The sequence below is a fragment of the Salvelinus fontinalis genome, chromosome 11 (genome assembly GCF_029448725.1).
Source record: "Salvelinus fontinalis isolate EN_2023a chromosome 11, ASM2944872v1, whole genome shotgun sequence".
In the NCBI taxonomy this organism is placed as follows: domain Eukaryota; kingdom Metazoa; phylum Chordata; class Actinopteri; order Salmoniformes; family Salmonidae; genus Salvelinus; species Salvelinus fontinalis.
Window position 1 is genome coordinate 36,906,877 of NC_074675.1, and position 23,267 is coordinate 36,930,143.

Below are 23,267 nucleotides of genomic sequence, written 5' to 3' on the forward strand. Positions count from 1 at the left end.
ACAGGAAACACCCACCCACAAACAAACAGTGTGAAAACACCTACCTTAATATGACTCTCATTCAGAGGAAACGCCAAACACCTGCCTCTAATTGAGAGCCATACCAGGCAACCCATCAACCCAACATTGAAAACACATAACATAGACTACCCACCCAAACTCACGCCCTGACCAATTAAACACATACCAAACAACAGAAAACAGGTCAGGAACGTGACAATTTCTACCTGCTAATCGTTAAACAGGGAGATGTAGCCTACACACAACAACTGGCCGGACAGCCAGTTTTTCTCTAGTGGATTTTAATTCCTTCCTTACTACTGATATGTGATTGAGGTAGAAATGTTACCTGTATGATTTGGGAGGACTTCAGTACGACTATATAAGTGCAGGTCAATATAGTTGTGTTTTTTATATGATTCAGAAGTTAATGAATGCATTATTCACCATCCAATTTACCTAAGGGAGAAACTTTGCTGGTGTAAAAATGGTTATAGAAGATGAAAGAAACAGGAAAATTATTCATGATGTTAGATGAAATAATATGATTTACTCTGCCAACACGGTCACAAGGCAGAGACTCACCCTGCTCCTAGTGGTATGGTTTCATACACTGAAAACAAAAATGTGTCGTTAGGACGTCATGAAATGGTTGCCTAAAGTTGACAGGATGTTGTGTCATGGTCCTGTGGAGGTTTTGTCTACTTCCCGGTTTGTTCCTGGGACATCCCTGAGGATAATTTTAGGACGTTCTCCGAATAGTAATTATTACTCACAAGATCTTGGTTCACCGCAACGACTTGCCTAACTTGTATTGCTATGCTTTGCAATTCAAAGAAAATCTCAGCTCTGTTAAAAATACACTCAAGAAAAAGTATTTTATTTATCATGATACAGTAGTAACATAATTACAGAACAATATGCCACACCAACATTAGACAACTATACAAAAAAAACACAAATTGCTGAAATAAATCAATCAAATGAATGATGAGAGAATAGTCATCGTGATAACTGAATAGCAGTGCCGATGGCAGGCTTTTGCTAAGTGTAGAGATGTGTAGGGGACTTCTGAGAACTGTACTGACTTTTGTGGGGCTGCAGAAAGATCAGCATACTCCAAATTCAAAGGCTGTGAGTTCACAACCTCTGGATTTGGAGTATTACAACCTCTGGATTTGGAGTATACTGATCTTTCTGCAGCCCTGTAACGGATTTCCTCTTCGTCTGAGGAGTAGCAAGGATCGGACCAATGTGCAGCGTGGTAAGTGTCCATAATAGATTTTTAATAAATCAAAATGAACACAGAACAAAACACGAACAAACAACCGAAACAGTCCGTATGGGGCAAACACTGAAACAGGAAACAACCACCCACAACCAAAATGAGTAAAACAGGCTACCTAAATATAATTCTCAATCAGAGACAACGATCGACAGCTGCCTCTGATTGAGAACCATATCAGGCCAGACATAGAAATACAATAACATAGAAAACAGAACATAGACTACCCACCCCAACTCACGCCCTGACCAACCTAACAAAAATACATAAAAATAAACTAAGGTCAGAACATGACAAGCCCCACAAAAGTCTGTACCATTCTCAGATGTCCCCTACACAGCTATGTTCAATTGTATTCTTTATACTATGAAATAATGCCAAGGAATTCTAAGCAAATCTTGTCTGTTAAATACACTTGTGTAGCCCACATCCATATGGCATAGCCAGATCAGACCTTAACTTATGGATAACTCAGAGTATGATATTCTATTCTTCTGAAATAGATTTCCTTCATACAGTATCATGTTTCTTTAGACATGTCTAAAATAAATTATGGATTTATTGTGATGGTGTAGGCTATATTAAATTGATTTATTATACTTTTTTAAATGTAGATGTTCCAAAGGTCTGCATCAGTGGCTTGTAGGAGCCAGGAGATGCTAAATGTGTTCATGTTAATTAACGGTCAATTACCGTGAGACCAGCAGTTATTTGCTTGTCAATCACCGGCTGACAACATTTCATGACTGCCACAGCCCTAGGCGGGCAGTACTATAAAAGTGATCATGTCAAATGTAATCATACTGACACATTTTCTCCTCTATTTTAGCTACACTTACCTTAAAACCCCCATCCCATTTCATTACTTTACTGGTTTGGGACACCTGGGACCATCACACGATGTCCTGATGACTGGTAAAAAATAAATCCTGAAAATGTCCCTACATGGTCCTCAACGTCACCCTAGAAACTTACAGGGAACTAGACAAAGGTCCCCCAGAGAAAGTTCCCAGAGGACCATCATGCGACGTCCTGACGACTGGTAAAACAAATGTCATGAGAAAGTATTTAAAATGTCCTCAACAACGTCCTGGTAACTTACAGGGAACTAGTCAAGGTGTGACAATTTGCCTAGCATATTAAATACCTGGAGCAATTAAATACCTGGAGTTTTATTTTGGGAGCAACACTGTGACTAAAAGAAAATCCTAAATTCCTAACAATATTTTTGTCGCAACATTCTTCTCTACACTACTGTTGCTTGCTTCCAGTTCCTGGGCCACACACACCAAGCCCCGCCCACAGTTCCTTCATGCTGTTTATTCTCTCAGCATCTCAGCATGCTGCCATTTCATACATTCAACATATTCTTTCAAAACAAGAACAAAGCTGCTTTCCACATTGTTTTTAAATATGAATCCACATGTTTTCTCTATTATAGTATTAGTTTGTGTATCTTGCTCTCTGCAAAACGTGAGTTAGTTAGTCTAAGGAAGATTGCATGTGCCTAAAAATAATGTTAACATAATTTTATTTAATTTTAACATAAAATTACTTACAATTGTCCAATGCTGAACAAGCTGATGCTGGGCCTAAGTAACGCAATAAACTCTTCTTTTGGTTGGTGATGTGAAAGGTGATATGTATCATAACATCATAACTAGCTAGCTGTCTAGCTAAATGCCATTTAGCTATATGCAGAGGTGGTGTAGATCAGCATGTTGTTTCTGCAATGACATGTTCTGAATCAGATAGCCTATTCTGAAATATTTGTCTAAATGCAACATCGATTCAAATGTGATTAGGGTCCTCTGAGAAACACTGACCAACACTTTGGTTCCACACCCTGTCATAAATTCTACCTGGCTTTTTCATTTGTTGTCATGCCAAACAACACCAACCATATAATTCGAATAAAAGTGTCACGTTCCTGACCTGTTTTCTCTTGTTTTATATGTCTTTATTGGTCAGGGCGTGAGTGTTGGGTGGGCAGTCTATGTTTTCTATTTCTATGTGGGGTTTTGTGTTCGGCCTGGTATGATTCTCAATTAGAGACAGGTGTGTATCGTTTGTCTCTGATTGAGAGTCATACTAAGGCAGCCAGGGTTTCACTGGTGTTTTGTGGGTGTTTGTTTCCTGTGGTAGCGTTTGGGCCACACAGGACTGTTGCAGGTTAGTCACGTTTGTTGTTTTTGTTAATTTGTAGTGTTTGTTGGTTTGCCATTAAAATCATGAATACCTCCTACTCCGCATCTTGGTCCGATCCATGCTCCTCCTCGTCTGAGGAGGAGAACGACATTGACAACCTTTACAAATCGTTATATTTCACTCAAATGTTTTGATCTACACTGAGTGTACGAAACATTGGGAAAACCAGATTTTTCCATGAGATAGTCTGGCCAGTCGAATCCAGGTGAACGCTATGATCCCTTATTATGTCACTTGTTAAATCCACTTTAAATCAGTGTAGATGAAGGGAAGGAGACAGGTTAAAGAAGGATTTTAAGGCTTGAGACAATTGATACATGGATTGTGTATGTGTGCCATTCACACGGTGAATGGGCAAGACAACATTTTTAAGTGTCTTTGAATGGGGTATGGTAGTAGGTGCCAGGCGCACTGGTTTGATTGTGTCAAGAACTGCAACGCTGCTGTGTTTTTCACGCTCAACAGTTTCCTGTGTGTATCAAGAATGGTCCACCACCCAAAGGACATCCAGCAAATTTGACACAACTGTGGGACGCATTGGAGTCAACATGGGCCACCATCCCTGTGGATGAGTCCATTCCCCGAGGAATTTAGGCTGTTCTGAGGGCAAAAGGGGGTGCAACTCAATATTAGAAAGGTTCCTAATGTTTTGTACACTCGGTGTATATCGAAAGTCAAAGTGCAATATTTGGTAAAACAATAGAAATTAGATTTTTTTTGCCCATATCGTGCAGCCCTACTAACAACCTGGTAATTTTATCAGCATATGCAAACATTTGGGGGCACAGAAAGAAAGTAAAAGTTATATCTTCTTCAGGAGATAAATAGGATTCTTCAGAAGTAAATAGGATTCATATAGGCAAACTTAGGCTTTATCTCAATTTAAAAATTACATTTTTCTGGTATTCCTACATTTTGTGTAACTTTCCTAACGACTGTTAAAATAAATGTCCCGAAAACAGTCTTAAAAAGTCCTGACATGGTCCTCACTGATGTCGTGGTATGTCACAAACGTCGTCAGGGTGGAAATGACCGGACCAAGGTGCAGCAGGGTGAGCATACATTTCCTTTTATTTCGAATGTCCCCAACAAAAACAAGAAACAACAAAAACGAACGTGACGCTGACTAGGGCTATACAGGCCACTAACACAGACAAATACCCACAACTAAGGTGGAAAAACAGGCTGCCTAAGTATGATTCCCAATCAGAGACAACAATAGACAGCTGTCCCTGATTGAGAACCATACCCGGCTAAAACATAGAAACAGAAAATATAGAAATAAAGAAACTAGAATGCCCACCCTCGTCACACCCTGGCCTAACCAAAATAGAGAAACTTACATAGAACTAGACAAAAGCCCTCCAGAGAACATTCACTTGTGATCATCATTTAACACATCAAATATTCTGAGAACATCCCAAAAATAATTGTCATGACAACCCAGAATGTACCGGGAACTACACAAACCCTTTTTGGGGACCATGACACAACGTTCTGGTGGCAGAAAACTAGGACCTATATAGAACATCCCTGTGTAGTTATAGAAGTCATGAGGAGAACATCCTGTCAGAGCCAAACGGGGTCATTCCCTAATGGTCATTCAAATACCTTATTGTAACTTTCTGTCGGTATTAAACCAGGACCTGTACTGGACTTTTTGTAAATGTCTCAAGGACAACATCCTGTCAGAACCAAATAGGTACCTATTTGTAATGTTCCCTATTGGTCATGCTAAGACCTTATTGTAATGTTATTTCTGTAATAATACAGGACCTGTCTGAAACGTCCCCTTGTGGTCATTGAATGTTCCAAAGATAACATCCTATAAGAACCAAATAGGAACCTATTTGTAACTTCCCCTACTGGACATTAAAATACCTTTTTATAATGCTATATATACTGCAACCAAATCGGGACCTGTACTAAACATCCCCTTATGGTCCCGAGGTTAATGTAATGTTTTAAAGTTCCTAGAAAGTTCTCAGAACGTCAGTGGGATAACCCTAAAAGGGACCTAATGGGAACGTTGTCTAATATCCTTAGGACGTCCCCTGTTTGCTTGCTAGTTAGCAGTGAGCACAAACCCTCAAGACAGTTGAAGAAAATAATTACAATCAATCCATTGTTTAATATTCGGTAAGAAAGAATAGAGTGTGCTTTATTTTCATTGAGTTGGATCATAAATATGAATTTTTAATGAGGTCAGAATAAAGAAAGTGCTTGTGATTGTGTCTTACATGTCGATTTTTCTTTAGATTTTTCACCTTGCATTTTTGTGGCAAAATTATATTTCTTGTCTATGGAATTACATTGGACTTGTCCAGGACTGAATAAAAAAGATTGTTTTTCATAATATGCAATGAGACATTTGAAAACAAGGTCATAGATAGTCTACTTGGTAACAGTGGCGGCTGCAATGTTTCTATGCCTTTGTGGACCTACAGTAGAAGGTGATTCAGAATGGTGCAAAAATAGCATTGTTTGATTTAGAAATATTTGATCTTCCAGTGATTTCATTAGCGCAACTCTCTAAAAAGATGGTTCTGTCTCCAGCCAGTGTCTATGACCTAAGCCTAGCTACTGGTCAGACTGGAACAGGGAAACATTTTGGACCTGCAACTTGCTGAAGAACAGTTCCCTAGGCAAGTCACTGGGGGGAAAAGCTGTCTGAGAGTGAAAAGTTTCAGACACAAAGGCGCATGGCGGTGCCGTCTTCAACTGGATTAAATTTCAGCCGATGGGCTAGAGAACTATATGCTGTTGAGAGGCTGCATCAGTTCATCAACGCCTGCTTACTGGGCTGTTGTGACACTATTGTTTGAAAAAACAATTGGGCAGTCAGTTCCCTGGAAGATGCCATTTGGCTCATCACTGTGCTGTCCTCCAAATTGGGATAGAGCCAAGAGGCTCTTCAGATCATGCCCCAGTCAACCTGAACAAGGGCGTGCATGGAACTACAGTTAACCTCTAACTAGGATTCTGCTGATCTCATCGATCGTAAAAGTCCTGTGAAAAGACAGGTGGCATACACCCACAGTACCATTTTCACATTTCTCTCTCTGATGAATCTTCACATTATGTAAAAAAAAATGTTTTATTGGGAGCAACAGCATGGAGATTCTCCATTTAGTCAGATGCCACAATTCACATTTCGCACAGCCCAGACGTGTGAGGGGGCTGCGTAGTCAAAGCACAGAGATGTGCTTTCCCATTCAAATCCTTGCTATTTAAGCCACATTACAATTCCCACCAAGTAAGTCAATCCTTTTGGAGCAATGAGTACAAAAAAATATAAATAATGTATGCACTGGTAAGTTATACTGTGAATGTTTTTATTTTAAGGTTATGCTGGACTAAATTGAGTCATATTAATTAATTGTTTAATTGTTTAATAGGTCATCTGCCTTTTTTGCAATTATTTTCCATTGGACAAAAGATGTAACCCACAAATGTTTGCTTAGGTTTTATTTTGCCAAACTAACAATGTCTTACTGTATTTAAATTATTTTATTTGATTTCAACTAACTTATGTTTTAATTCAATTCAGTTTTCTAATCATTAATGCTATTTAATCTCTCCTCAGACTAATATTATTCGGTTTGTCCTGTGGGTACCTTTGCCACTGTTCCACCCCTTGTGTATTGCGCTGTCATTAAGCAGAAGCTCTAGATAAGAGCTTCTGCTTAATGATTAATATTTAAATATAATAAATGTAGGGTGTTTGCTTTTCACCTCAGCAATCCAGGTTTTATTCCCTGCCCTGCAAATACTACTACAATATAATTTTTTCCTTTATTTTTTTCCTCACTCGCTACACTCACTTTTCCAAAAAATGAAATTCGTCAAACAGTTAGTATATTTTTTCTCCAAATTCAACAGGCCTTTAAAGCTTTATTTGCATGTTTAAGAGGCTGGCCTGTAAAAATACCTGCGGCTACAGGTTCTCAAATGTTAATGGCTTACATTTGCAGCAGCTTTCCTACTATTATTCCCCAGGTCGTTGCTATAAATGAGAACGTGTTCTCAGTCAACTTACTTGGTAAAATAATGGATAAATAAATAAATAAATAGAAAATTTGAGAACATTAACTAATGAACAACTTCCCCCCCCCTACCTACCATGATAATATTTTTTAAATGTAGTAGTCTGGAAAAGCTTTTGTTACCAATACTCACTGGTTTAGGTAAACATCTTTATCACCAACTAGGTATGCGAGAACATGGGCATCTTGCTATAGAGCTAATTAGCCTATCTGGAGCTGAGAGCATACATAGCCAAGGAGTTTCTTCTGGAAAATCAAGAGCCTTTTGTGGACGGGGCAAAGCTGCTTTGTCTTTAGCTTAGATTATTGACATTGATAACATATTGTATTTGGAGATCATCATAAACATTTACATTGTGGTTATGTGAGCTTGCATGAAATAAACAACCAAAACTATGCAACCCAATACACAAATACACAACATGAACTAACCATTCAGAAGAGGTCCATTTGAACAACCCAGTTACTGAATGCAGTGATTGTTTCATGCATTAATTCATGACTGGGAAATAACTGATTCCATTGCCAGTGGACTGGCTTTATTTCCACACTCTACAACTGTAGAACTCTGCCAACTGTAGAAGAAGTTGAAAAGCTTTGTCAGAGTACAGCTCTCAAAGGGGCCCTGGGAAACTGTGGCCAGGAAGTGATTACCAAATGATGAACAAATGATGAGCATTTTCATTGTTAAAAGTACATATGTGACCCGTTTGAGGAAACTAGGCATATGTCGCGCGTCACTATTTCACAGAAGAGCCAATTTAACTTAAACTTTTTTTTTTTTATCAAAATGCGCTTTTTGTCGGAAATGCCTTCTGGAACATGTAAACTTTCATGTGCCTTAATTACAAATGTGTTTGCCATCTGTAAATACGAATAAAAAATATACATAATTATGAGCCCAGTTGGTTTAGCCACGGACAAAGTTGCAACCTTCCCACTAACTAGGCTCGTAATTTACAATTGTATTCGTATTTACAGATGGCATACAAGTGTGATATTAAGGCACATGAAAGTTCACGTTTGAGAAGGCATTTCTGCCAAAAAACGCATTTTGATAAATAATTATTTACGCTCAAACGGCTCTACTGTGAAGTCGTGACTTACAACATATGCATAGTTTCCTGAATCGAGTCACAATTCACTTTTCAGGCAGCAGGACAAAAACCTAAAACACAAGGCCAGATCTACACTGGAGTTCCTTACCAAGAAAACAGTGAATGTTACTGAGTGGCGGAGTTACAGTTTTGACTTAAATCTACTTGAAAATCTATGCAACAACAATTTGACAGAGCTTGGAGAATAATTTTTTAAAGAATAATGGGCAAATGTTGCACAATCCAGGTGTGGAAATCTCTTAAGAGTCTTACCCAGAAAGTCTCACAGATTTAATCGCTGCCAAAGGTGCTTATACAAAGTATTGACTCAGGTGTGAATCCTTATGTAAATTAGATATGTCTGTATTTCATTTTCAATAAATTTGAAACATTTTCGAAAAACATGTTTTTTTCACGTTGTCAACGGATTTAATCCATTTTGAATTCAGGCAGTACACTTGAACCAATATAAAGTGTACAGTTAATGCAACCTCTGCAAACATCAGGGAAATTGCATTTAAAAGGTGTATTTTCAAGGTCAAAATGCTAATGAGCTTATTCAACAAACCACCAGAGATATTTTTAAAGGGAAAAGCTATTTTTACCAAACATCTGATTTCACTCGATTTCAGGTCCTTCAAGCGTGTCTTTTGTTATTTACTGACACATCTTTTCTCCTTATGTTTGGCTGGGAGATTAAAGGAAACTTAATATCAAGGATACCAACATTTTAAAGTACTGTATCTCCTCATTACAAAAGGGTATGACCCCACATGCCTGCAATGCATTTCATTTCATTAAATGTCGCATGTGAGTGTCTAGTACTATGCTGTGGTAACCTTTGAATGATAAGATGGAGGAAATACAGTAATTCCCCTCAAAATGGACAACAACTCCATGAAACAGTGGGGAGACTGTTTCCATTGCACAATGCACACGGAATACCATTGTCCAATATCTCACTGATGTTCCATATTTAGCCTTTCGAAACGTTCAAACGACGGATGAAAACTGTGTGCATGGCTGCAAACCACCTTTGGAAAGCAGCAGACCCCTAATTTTCCTCAGCGAGACCTCATTGCACTGATGATTTCAAATTTAATCCTGAAAATATTTCCTTTTTCCCATCCTTTCTACTCCATTTAAGCTTAATCCTCCAAACCAATACCAGATGTCCTGGAAGGCTTTGGAAAACTTTGGAATTCACTTTAACCTCTTTAAGAATAGCATCTACAGTTGAAGTTGGAAGTTTACATACACTTAGGTTGAAGTCATTAAAACTCATTTTTCAACCACTCCACACATTTCTTGTTAACAAACCATAGTTTTGGCAAGTCGGTACGACATCTACTTTGTGCATGACACAAGTAATTTCTCCAACAATTGTTTACAGACAGATTATTTCACTTAAAATTCACTGTTTCACAGTTCCAGTGGGTCAGAAGTTTACATACACTAAGTTGACTGTGACTTTAAACAGTTTGGAAAATTCCAGAAAATTATGTAATGGCTTTAGAAGCTTCGGCTAATTGACATAATTGACATAATTTGAGTCAATTGGAGGTGTACCTGTGGATGTATTTCATGGCCTAACTTCAAACTCAGTGGAGCAGGTTGAGAGCTTCAAGTTCCTTGGTGTCCACATCAACAACAAACTAGAATGGTCCAAACACACCAAGACAGTCGTGAAGAGGGCACGACAAAGCCTATTCCCCCTCAGGAAACTAAAAAGATTTGGCATGGGTCCTGAGATCCTCAAAAGGTTCTACAGCTGCAACATCGAGAGCATCCTGACTGGTTGCATCACTGCCCGGTACGGCAATTGCTCGGCCTCTGACCGCAAGGCACTATAAAGAGTAGTGCGTACGGCCCACTAAGCTGAGGTGGGCCATACGCACTACCACTAAGGTGGCTGGGGGCTAAGCTGCCTGCCATCCAGGACCTCTACACCAGGCGGTGTCAGAGGAAGGCCCTAAAAATTGTCAAAGACCCCAGCCACCCCAGTCATAGACTGTTCTCTCTACTACTGCAATGCAAGCGATACCTGAGTGCCAAGTCTAGGACAAAAACTTTTCTAAACAGTTTTTACCCGCAAGCCATAAGAACAGGTAATCAAATGGCTACCCGGACTACTTGCATTGTGAGCCCCTCCAACCCCTCTTTTTACGCTGCTGTTACTCTCTGTTTATCATATATGCATAGTCACTTTAACTATACATTGATGTAAATCCCGAACATTGGCTAACCGGGCTATCTGCATTGTGTCCCACCACCCCCCACCCGCCAACCCCTCTTTTACGCTACTCCGAACTCTCTGTTCATCATATATGCATAGTCACTTTAACCATATCTACATGTACATACTACCTCAATCAGCCTGACTAACCGGTGTCTGTGTAGCCTCGCTACTTTTATAGCCTCGCTACTGTATATACCCTGTCTTTTTACTGTTGTTTTTATTTATTTACATGCCTATTGTTCACCTAATACCTTTTTTGCACTATTGGTTAGAGCCTGTAAGAAAGCATTCCACTGTAAGGTCTACACCTGTTGTATTCGGCGCACGTGACAAATAAACTTTTATTTGATTTGATCTTTGCTTGACATCATGGGAAAGAGATCAGCCAAGACCTCAGCATTTTTTTTTAGACCTTCACAAGTCTGGTTCATCCTTGGGAGCAATTTCCAAACACCTGAAGGTACCACGTTCATCTGAACAAATAATAGTACGCAAGTAAAAACACCATGGGACCACGCAGCCGTCATACCGCTCAGGAAGGAATGCATTCTGTCTCCTAGAGATGAACGTACTTTGGTGTTAAAAGTGCAAATCAATCCCAGAACAACAGCACAGGACCTTGTGAAGACGCTGGAGGAAACAGGGACAAAAACATCTATATCCAAAGTAAAACGAGTCCTATATCGATATAACCTGAAAGGCCGCTCAGTAAGGAAGAAGCCACTGCTCCAAATCCGCAAAACTGCAGACTACAGTTTGCGACCGCACATGGGGACAAAGATCATACTTTTTGGAGAAATGTCCTCTGGTCTGATGAAACAAAAATAGAATTGTTTGGCCATAATGACCATCGTTAAGTTTGGAGGAAAAAGGGGGATGCTTGAAAGCCGAAGAACACCATCCCAACCATGAAGCACGGGGGTGGCAGCATCATCTTGTGGGAGTGCTTTGCTGTAGGAGGGACTGGTGCACTTCACAAAATAGACGTCATCATGAGGGAGGAAAATTATATGGATATATTGAAGCAACATCTCAAGACATCAGTCAGGAAGTTAAAGCTTGGTCGCAAATGGGTCTTCTAAATGGACAATGACCACAAGCATAGTTCCAAAATTGTGTCAAAATGGCTTAAGGACAACAAAGTCAAGGTACTGGAGTGGCCATCACAAAGCCCTGACCTCAATCCCATAGAATATGTGTGGGCAGAACTGAAAAGTGTGTGCGAGCAAGGAGGCCTACAAACCTTACTCAGTTACACCAGCTCTGTCATGAGGAAAAACGTTCGACTTCAACTCTACATCAAAATGCTGAGCTGTGTCAAGTGGGCACTGACTCCTGGAGGCTGTCTTAGAGATGCATAAACAGTGTCATGGCTCCCATTGTCCTTCCAGAAATGCAGTTACCCAAAACATGATTTATTGCTTCAAATGCATCTCTGTATACTACCCTACTTGAGTTTCTCTTGGTTTGTGATTTTTATTTCCACAGGGGAGAACCAAGGAAGTGATTGGGGAAACAGAAGTCAAATGTCTGAGGCTGAAACTCACAAGACCTACAACCTGCAGAACGCTCCCCCATTGTGTTTTGGTAGTGGCTCCATATCATTTTATGACCATTGGGATGTGTATGCTCATCTCACACTACTTTAAAGGAAGAGGTATTACCAAATGATGAACATTTTCATTGTTAAAAGTAGATATGTGACTCGTTTGTGGAAACTAGGCATATGTCGCGTGTCACTACTTCACATGAGAGACATTTTAATGTAAACTTTTTGTTTTTTAGAAATATGCGCTTTTTGGCAGAAATGCCTTCTACAGTACATGTGTACATGTGAACTTTCATGTGCCTTAATTACAAACTTGTATGCCATCTGTAAATACGAATTTAAAAAAATATAATAATGAGCCCAGTTGGTTTAGCCACGGAAAAAGCCTGCAACCTTACCACTAGCCATGATTGGCTGAGAGAGATGAGATGAGTTCGGATTGATCTGCCATGTAGATCGCTTCTGTCTATAACATGAGCTGGTCAGTATGTGTATGTAATCCTTTCTAACATAGCTTTTTTGAAAGATATCACATAGCAGAACTGTGTAAGTGTTGCTCTCTGCTTTCTGGATGACTGAGTTTTGAAATCAGTGGAATTAGAGTATGATAGCTAAGCGGATTTGATTGCCATTTGATTGCAAATATGCAGACGGAGTTGAAAAGAGAACACAGAAGGCTATTGTATAAAACACCTGTCTCTGGATTACATCTTCAAACTAAGGGCAACTATGGCATACGTGACAGAGAGGGAGAAGCGTCCAACCTTGTATATGGGTAAGATAGTCTAGCTAGCTACCTGTTCAGATATTACAAGTTTTAATTGAGTTAAAGTGTACTATTAGCTAGCTAGCTAACGTTAGCTGGCTGGCTTGCTAGCTAACGCTAACGCTACATCTATGATCTGTGTAGTAATATTATTTGTATTTCAGAGCCATTTGTATTGCTAGTTATTGCCTAATGTTAGCTAGCTAACATTGAACCTGGTTGGTTAGCTACCTGCAGATTCATGCAGGGTAGTAACATGAGTTGGGATTATGGTTCATTGTTTAGCTAGCTAGCTACATGTCTAAACAAAAGACTTCACTATGCAAGTAACCATTTCAATATAATGTTCATGATGTCATTGCGACAACTGTCAATAGACGTAGCTGGTAAATACTGACAAATTTACGAATGCTCAACACCCGTTGAATAAGGCTGGTGTCAGTAAACCCTACTCCTCGGCCTGAGTGTCCAGCATGCACTCTGAACGCTTCGACAACAAAACACTGGATTTACGAAAGGACAATCTGACAATGCTCTGAGTTGATGAATGCACAGAAAACACTATAGCACTCCAGATCAAATTTATGAACACGCCCGTAGTATAAACCAGCCTTTAGTCTTGAAATCTTAGTACATGGCCTCACATGTGAATCCTTAAAGAGAGGGGCTAAAGCTTAAGAGGGTGTGAACGATGCTGAATGGGTGTAGACAAAGAGGAGCTCTCCAGTAGGTAGCACAACATTCAAAGGCCATTTTCTCAAAAGTGAGGTTACAAGTTTATCAACTTTAGCAAAATTACTTTCCCATTGATCCTCAAATGCAGTGTATGATATACCGTAAAAAACACAATTTCAAATTTTGCTCCATAAAACCGAAACAAGACAGTCGGTCACATATTAATCTAACTGGCAAACAAGGCACACTTTTAAAGGGGCAATATGTGGTCTTAGTATAATTTCCTGAAGTACACAGCTCCTCAATCAAGTACTGTTGATCCTCAACATGGCAATATTTTATATTATTATTGTGGAAACAGACAGCTAAATATAATCTCAACAATATCCTTTAACAATTTAAGCACAAAAAAAGCTGTGGCAGTGGTAATCATTTTTCCATCTCTGGATTCATTTCACAGAATCAGTTCAAAAAATCAGTAGGCGAAAACGCTAAATTACCACAGCACAAGGTATTGAGTTATTGGGTAAATCAGCATTGGAAAATGTGTATTTCATAACATAATGACCTACTTACCATCAGTCCTAGGTCTCCTGTTGTCCCAGGTTCTCCCTGTACAAATATAAAATACCTAATTAGTAAAATGCAGATTAAAGGCTACTTTGAAGGCTTGAAATCCTAGCTGGTTGTAAATTATTGGATTGGAACATAAAATTATTAACATTTCAAATAAAAAAATGTTTGTTATGAACATTTGGATTGGAATTTTGTGTTATGCAGATGAGGGTTAATATTCAATATTGAGGAAAATTCAGCAGTTTATCAACGACACAGATTCTGGATAAAATGCAGCAATCCACATCCTAATTAGGTGTCCATCCCTCCTCTTACATCTGGCAGACTCTACTTTGAATAGCAATTGGTTCAAATTAACAGTTCTGTATTGATGGTGTTCTGGGCTGCATAAAGCACATTTTTTATGTAGATATGGCCATGTGACACCTGTTCAATTTTGCTCTATGGAGCTGGTGACCATTTTGGAAAACTGGTGCCCTAGAGCGTAAAAGGATGAACCTGCAATGACACTGAAGCTAAACATCTTTATTTAGACATATTCTGTCTTTTTGTAAAAGTGTTGTGGTCTCATCATAAAGGCATTTCGTTCAAATGAGTCACCAATCTCCCTGCTGGACATAATGCAATATTATGACATGTTATCCATAGTGATTTGTAGCTACAGGACAGATTTCCTGTCACATTTCTTAAAAGCGACACAGTATATAATATCATATTATATATAATTGTAATCAGGAGACTTCAGGGTACACTTTTTAGAGAGTAAGGCCATATATCAAATCACATTTTATTGGTCACATACACATGGTTAGCAGATGTTATTGCGAGGGTAGCGAAATGCTTATGCTTCTAGATGCTTATGCTTCTATCAGTATCTAACAGGTAAAATCTAACAATTCCACAACAAAACCTAATATCTAACCAATTCTACCACAAAACCTAACACACACAATCTAGTAAAGGAATGGGATGAGAATATATGAGTATAAAATATATGGATGAGCAGTGGCAGAGCAGCTAAGATGCAATAGATAGTCAAGAATAGATAGTGAAGGATACAGTATACAGTACATACATATGAGGTGAGTAATGCGAGATGTGTAAACATTCTTAAAGTGGCATTATTAAAGTGACTAGTGTTCCATTTATTAAAGTGGCCAATGATATCAAGTCTGTAGGTAGGCAGCCACCTCTCTGTGCTAGTGGTGGCTGTTTGACAATCTGATGCCTGTAGTTTTCATTGTTGCTCAAGTGTGTTCCCCAAACATTTTAAATGTGTTCCCCTTAAATGTGTTCCCCTAAACACAAACATTTGAAGCTATTTTGGGGACATGTAGACCCAACACAGGGGATTTCATGACCCAAAACGTACATGCAGGTAAATGCATTTTCCCCATTGGCCTATAGGGGGCACTACAGTCCAACGCATGAACCGTCTGAAATTGCACTATATGAGGTTTTGTGCTGCGTGCCAATTTTCATGCTTTTATACCAAAGAGAACAACTTTGGAGCTTATCTACTGGACTACTGGTACACTTCTATGGAGTATGCAGCTCCACACATATCTTTCATCTCTGCTCAATAACTTAATTAATCAATAGCCTTCAAAGTCATCCAATATTAGAATCTGAAGAGGCACAATATGATTTGAGGCTGGTAAGGCTGCACAAGTGTCAAAACACACACTTGTTGGGATTTCAGGGCTCTGATATTTTCCAACCTTTGCGCCAGGGTTAGTAATTTACCTGTCTAACATCAGCTTGTTTGCGCTGAGATGATAGGGTTGCAAATATTTGAGGTGTGTCCTTAAAAACGTGTGCCAAAGTGGCAATTTCAGACAGTGCAGCTGGGGATATTTAAGACCAACCAAAAGCTGGTATTAGCGGTAAGGCAGTTGGTTAATGGCATCGATTTTGCCAGCCCGAACCACACAGTAGCCTAATCAGTAGCCTATCACCAATGTTTTATTAAAATATCACCTTTGGGAGCTGCAAAACAGTCAACAGACATCCCCCTTTTTTCTTTAGATTATTTGTCCAGCTCTTGTGAAAGATTTGGACTCATTATGTGCTATGCCCATTTAATAAATATGTCAGTGACTGAAGGAAGCCTGTTAAGAAACATCAAGTTGTTAAAAAGAGTGCTTATTGTTTTTCATGTATCTTTTTATTTAAAAAAAAAATGGATCTCTGTTGTACCCAAATGTAAAATCGTGGGAATTCCGATCACTCTCCATAGTTTTTTTTACCTTTATAGTTCTTTATGTGGCAAAGTCACCATACAGGCCACATCAACAGCAAAGGTACAATCTTATTATAACGTTTGATAGGCAATGTCGATGGCTCGGATATGCAATGTCTTGAAATGTCTTCAACGGATAGTAATTACACAACTTGAAGCAACCACATAAAACTCTTCGGAGCACGTTTTTATTGGCCAGTGAGTGGTCAAGCCATGTAAAAACATCTATTAATTGCTAGAATGCCTGCCTCTTTATTGCAGGCAGGGCCAGGACAAGGAAGAAACAGGTGGATTTGCATTTGATTTCCATAGGGGGCATGTTTTTTTCACAGGACAGACAATTTTTTTTATGGGTGTTAAATTAAAGCCATTATATTTTACAAGGCAGGTCCGTTAAGAACACATTCTTATTTACAATGACAGCCTAACAACTGCCTTGTTCAGGGAAAGAATGACAGATTTTTACCTTGTCAGCTCGGGGATTTGATCCTGCAACCTTTTGGTTACTGGCCCAACGCTCTAACCACTAAGGTACCTGCCACCCCAAATTTAACTGTAAAAATGTTTTACAACCAGTCATGACATTTTCATCTGATTTTCAAACAAATCACTGTGCGCCAACTTTCTATCAATTCCAGTGGTGTAGTGCAATATTTTTAAGTGAGGGAGAGCAACATTTATGTTTTAAATGAGGTCATAATTTCTCAATCAAAGTTTGTACCAACAGATGTAACCTATTGAATGTCTTAATATTTCTGACACACCCACAATCCAACAGCGACATGTGAGTGCGCTAAGATTTACGTTTCGGTAAGGTTTGTTAAAATACAGCCCGATATGTTACAGCAGTTGTCTGAGTATGACAGGCTTTCCAAAGTAATTTGCACATTTCCAAACTACCCTGCTTAAGCCAACCAGAGGAATTGTTGTATTGTTGTGTTTTCACTTTGTGTCTCAAATTCTTAAGACAACGTCTGCCACCCTCCCTGAGTGATTCATACAAGCAGTGATTTAAATTGCAAGTGAGAGCTGCAGCAGGAAAAGTTTAATCTGTTGGAAAAATGGAACAAGCATAACAACCCCTCTTCAATTTCTGAAATTAGCAACTGGAAAGGTTGCAAACAATAATGATTGAACTTGGAGCAAAACAGATAAACAACACTTAATAGTTTGCACTCCCGCTGTTGTGCCAAAAGAACAGATCAGTTGGTACCCTGTGAAGGTTTTATGACAGTACATCATTGACAGGCTTTCTATTTTTCTTCACAGGCAGAATGCACATAAATTAGCACAATGCCATTGACAGGCATGAACACATGGAAGAAGTTATGTTAAATGGAAAGCAATGGAATAAACATCTGTATAGTGAGGCAGATACATGGAAACAGGGGTGTTTTCTGAATAGCTTCAGTATAAGGGCGATCGGAAGCAGTGTCGTTTGTGTTGGAGAGGACAGAGATGGACTGTACTGTACCCATACAAACAGAGTAATACTGTACTCACCGGCAGACCTGTCACTCCCCGGGGCCCATCCTTGCCTGTGTCCCCTGGTGGCCCTCTGGGGCCAGGGGAACCTGGGGGCCCAGGAGGTCCTGGCGGACCTGCTGAACCCTGATCTCCCTGTAGAGCAATGGAAGAAGTCAGATCATTACATTAAAATGGCTTCAGCCTTTTAGATAAATAAGGCATCAGTAGAACAACCATTAGAAATAATAGTGAAATTAGTCATCGGTTTGGCATGGAAAACCTCCATAGGGAACATGTTAAGTCAATAACACTGGAGTAGGATTTTAGACATGACGTTATTTACTAACAATATCTAACTGGTTTATATCTGATATGTTGTGTAAAATAATTTATATTTGAAGTATTCCCAATTTTGAATTTTCCATTTGAATTATGCTTAAAAAAGGTACAATGCAGCCATTTTTATCTCAATATCAAATCATTTCTGGGTAACAATGAAGTACCTTATTGTGATTGTTTATTTTTGATTATTTTAATTTAAAACAAAGTAGCTTCTTAGCAAAGAGCAATTTCTCAAGCAACAATTTTGCTAGGACTGTCTGGGAGTGGTTTGTGTGGGGAGGGGAAAACTAGCTTTTATTGGCAGAGAGGTTTGGAACTGTCTTTCTTGATGGTCTATTAACTAATTTAGCGCCAGATGATGTCACTTGGCATGCCCAAACTCCATTCCACCAAAACAGGCTGAAACGTCTTTTCAAACAGCTCTTAAACTAAAAGTGCATTATCATAATTTTCACAATTTCACAGTATTATTCCAACCTCATAGTGGTTGGAATAAAAAAAAAAATATAAAACACAGGAAATTACATTTTTGACTGCACTGGGCCTTTAATGACCAGTAATGACTGTTAATAATTTAGACATTCGACTCTACACTAAGCATTGACGAACACCAATAGTAAGTGTCATATTTTGATTAAGAGGAATATGAAACATTCTGCAAATTTATTCTTCAGTTACAATTGACAATGTAAGAAGATCATTCATTCCACCTCTAAACTAAATGTACAGTGTGCTTCTTGACCTTCCTCTAAAATAACAGAATGGGCAGCAGACTTCTTCTGATAATGTAGGTCTGTCTGAAAGCTGTCTGGCATGCAAACGTAGGTATGAAAAGGGAGAAGTTGTCAGGTGAGAGGCCCATTCGAAGGAAAGAGAAAGACGAGCGAGGACAGCCACTACCTTAATAAGCCGCCGCTTTATGAGCTGCTGGTCAGCAGAAAGAAAGCCATGATTGATCTTAGGGAAGACCATCTGAGCGAGCAGGTGTGTGAGGTCGAAGGTCAGATGTGAGAGAGGTTGGAGGAGGATGAGGTCCCAGAAGAAGAGGAGGAAGGAGGCAAAGGGCAAAAATTTAATTTGATTAGACGTTACGTCACGATACCCATCGCAGCACCTCCACGGATGGGGAGAAATCCACACTTTTCCACCACAGTGGCTTTGGAAATCTGGACTTTATTTTGGAGCCAGAGCCCATAATTACCACCTCAGGGGTGCTGGGATGCCACACTGGGCTCGCAGACCCAGGAAAAATGGGGATACCTCCTCTGTGGAGGTGCTGTCATCATCAAAGTAGTGCTTAGTGCAAAGTCAGACCCCTGGAGTTGCACATATGGAGAGCTGCATGGTTGACCTTCTGAAGTGTTTTTTAAAGTGGGCATGTATATCTGGCGGTGTCCATTGGTATTATCGAGATTCATCTATTACTGGAAAGATAAATACTGTATGTTGGAGTTGAATTGTGTGATTGAAATATGGAAATCATACTGCAAAATGTTACTACATTTAGCTACATTTAGCTTTCAATGGGGCACTGGCATCTTGCATAGAAAGGAAACCCCATGGGTAAAATACTGTTGGTGGCACTGAGGGAACGATGATAATTAATTGCCCTAATTAATTAAATACTACTGTGTCTGGCCCTGGTCTGCCATCGGGGCCAGCAGTAAGGACCCAACAGTGATGCATTCATCTTCAGTGTGTGCCGTCCAGGGGTCAGACTGAGCAACTAGACAACACCAACAAACCTTGACAGTCAGGATCTGATTGCTCTGCAAAGCAGCCAGTGTAGGGAGACTAGACAATCCCTAAAAGGACAGACAGCACAAGATGGCACAACACAAACAACATAGAGAACTCCAGACACAACACAATCAAAACATCCATTACAGCGGAGTAGTCAAGTTACCTTTCCACATTTCATCGACTTCAACAAGCAATAAAAAGCTACTGGCTTTTATTGCAACCCAAAAGGATTTGTCAATAAACTTATTTCCTGATTAGAATATTCCAGGTCTTTTTTCGAACCAAATATTTGTTGTTGTACCATATCATACCTTTTTTTCTTTTACCATACATTTATTGATTTACCATATCATAGAATTAAAATGTAACTGATTAACTTTTTAGGGATAGGGGGCAGCATTTTCACTTTGGATGAATAGCGTGCCCAAATTGAACTACCTCCTACTCTGTCCCAGATGCTAGATGCTATATATATATTACTATTGGATAGAACATACTCTGAAGTTTCTAAAACTGTTTGAATTATGTCTGTGACAATAACAGAACTCATATGGCAGGCAAACTTCCAAACAGGAAGTGGAAATTCTGAGGCTGGTGTTTTTTCTACTCATCGCCTATTCAAATCCCAACAAGATATGGATTTGTTTGCACTTCCTACGCCTTCCACTAGATGTCAACAGTCGGTAGAACGTTGAATGAAGTTTATACTGTGATGTGGGACCGGATGGGAGGTGTTTCAGTCAGTGGTCTGGCAGATTGCCAGTTCCTGGTCATGCGCATTCCTCATGATATCGCCTTGTGTTCCATAACTTTTACAGACACGAAGGTATGCTCCGGTTGGAACGTTATTGGATATATATGATAACAACATCCTGAAGATTGATTATCTACTTAGTTTGACCAGTTTATTCGACCTGTTATATAACTTTTTGAAGTTTTCATCCGACGCTATGCGTCACTTGCACGAGCGTTTGAATATGTGTACTAAACGCGCTAGCAAAAGTAGCTATTTGAACATAAATAATTGACATTATCGAACAAAACAACAATTTATTGTCGTACTAGGATTCCTGGGAATGCATTCTGATGAAGATAATCAAAGGTAAGGGAATATTTATGATGTAATTTCGTATTTCTGTTGACTCCAACATGGCGGAGAAATGTTATTTATATTTGAGAGCCGTCTCAGATTATTGCATGGTGTGCTTTTTCCGTAAAGTTTTTTTGAAATCTGACATAGCGGTTGAAATAAGAACAAATGTATCTTTAATTATATGTAAAACATGTATCTTTCATCAAAGTGTATGATGAGTATTTCTGTTATTTGACGTGGCTCTGCAATTTCTCCGGATATTTTGGAGGCATTTCTGAACATGGCGCCAATGTAAACTAAGATTTTTGTATAGAAATATGCACATTGTCGAACACAAAATACATGTATTGTGTAACATGATGTCCTATGAGTGTCATCTGATGAAGATCATCAAAGGTTAGTGATTAATTTTATCTCTATTTCTGCTTTTTGTGACTCCTATCTTTGGCTGGGAAAATGGCTGTGTTTTTCTTTGGCTATGTACTGACCTAACATAATTGTTTGGTTTGCTTTCGCCGAAAAGCCTATTTGAAATCAGACATGTTGGCTGGATTCATAACATGAGTAGCTTGAATTTGGTATCGTTCATGTGTGATTTAATGAAAGTTTGATTTTTATAGTATTTTATTTGAATTTGGTGCGCTGCATTTTCTCTGGCTTTTGGCCAAGTGAGACAGTAGCGTCCCGCCTAAACTCTAATTTTTGGATATAAATATGAACCTTACCGAACAAAACATACATGTATTGTATAACATGAAGTCCTATGAGTGTCAGCTGATGAAGATCATCAAAGGTTAGTGATTAATCTTAACTCTATTTCTGCTTTTTGTTACTCCTCTCTTTGGCTGGAAAAATGGCTGTGTTTTTCTGTGGCTATGTACTGAGCTAACATAATCGCAAGGTGTGCTTTCGCCGTAAATCCTTTTTGAAATCAGACACTTTGGCTGGATTAACGAGAAGTTTCTCTTTAAAATGGTGTTTAATACTTGTATGTTTGAGGAATTTTAATGATGAGATTTCTGTTGTTTTGAATTTGGCGCCCTGCAATTTCCCTGGCTGTTGGTTAGGTGGGACGCTACCGTCCCACATATCCCAGAGAAGTATTAATGAAACTATCGTATCGTGACATTGAGTATTGCTTGCCCTGCGGGTAATTATCTTTACTTTCCCCATTTCTTTACTGGCAGACTAACTGCTACGTTTCATCTGATATTAATAAACTTTTCTGATTGGATTGTGGCAATCTTAATAGATTAAATCTTAGATATTGGTATTACAAAATCAGGAATATAGTGCCCTGAATAGGTCTACACCTTGCCATCTACTGGAAAGGTCATGTTACTACTTCAAGCTGGGTGAGATCGGACATGCGCACTGAGCCCACTCAGATACTCTTGACACCTATCCCGAATGGGAACTACAACTGTTGCTTATGCACACAGTGCAATAGCACTTTCAGACACCCACATACAGCTCGGAAAATCTCTGTTAGTGGTATCATCTCATACAAGATCAAGGGAGTAATCCATCTCATCACCTGATCATGTGGAAAAGCCTACGTAGGACAAATGAAAAGACAATTAAAACAACGCATAGCTGAACACGGCAGCTCAATCAGGTGTAAGAACATTGACTATCCAGTAGCAGCTCACTTTGTTGAAGCTAACCATCTAATCTCCTCCCTCAAATACACAGGCATTGAGCATGTTGCTCTACCAAGGAGAGGAGGTAACATCGAGAGCCTACTACTACAAAGGGAGGCTTACTGGATATCCTATCTAAAAAGATTGACCCCTAGTGGTCTGAATATTGACTTTGAACTCAGGTCCTTCTTATGAACAATTCTTTCTTTCATGAACAAGTTGTAAATTGATATATTCTTTCTACAGCTTATTAGCGTACACCTAATATGTTCCACCTGTTGATAATGCTCATTATA

The 23,267-nt window shown here is 39.1% G+C and overlaps 1 protein-coding gene across 6 annotated transcripts in view; it reads right to left on the reverse strand.

The window, feature by feature from the left end:
* LOC129865654 (collagen alpha-1(XXV) chain-like) overlaps window positions 1–23,267 on the reverse strand; it is a 315,129-nt gene that overhangs the window by 126,695 nt on the left and 165,167 nt on the right. For 5 of the 6 annotated variants that reach the window (XM_055938597.1, XM_055938596.1, XM_055938594.1 and 2 more), the window contains 3 exons: window positions 19,393–19,464; window positions 18,187–18,303; window positions 14,442–14,477 (listed from right to left, as the gene is read on the reverse strand). In XM_055938597.1, the coding sequence (XP_055794572.1) occupies window positions 14,442–14,477; window positions 18,187–18,303; window positions 19,393–19,464 (225 nt within the window). Of the gene's footprint in view, window positions 1–14,441; window positions 14,478–18,186; window positions 18,304–19,392; window positions 19,465–20,237; window positions 20,298–23,267 lie in introns of all 6 variants that reach the window. The other variant, XM_055938595.1, reaches the window with a different exon arrangement.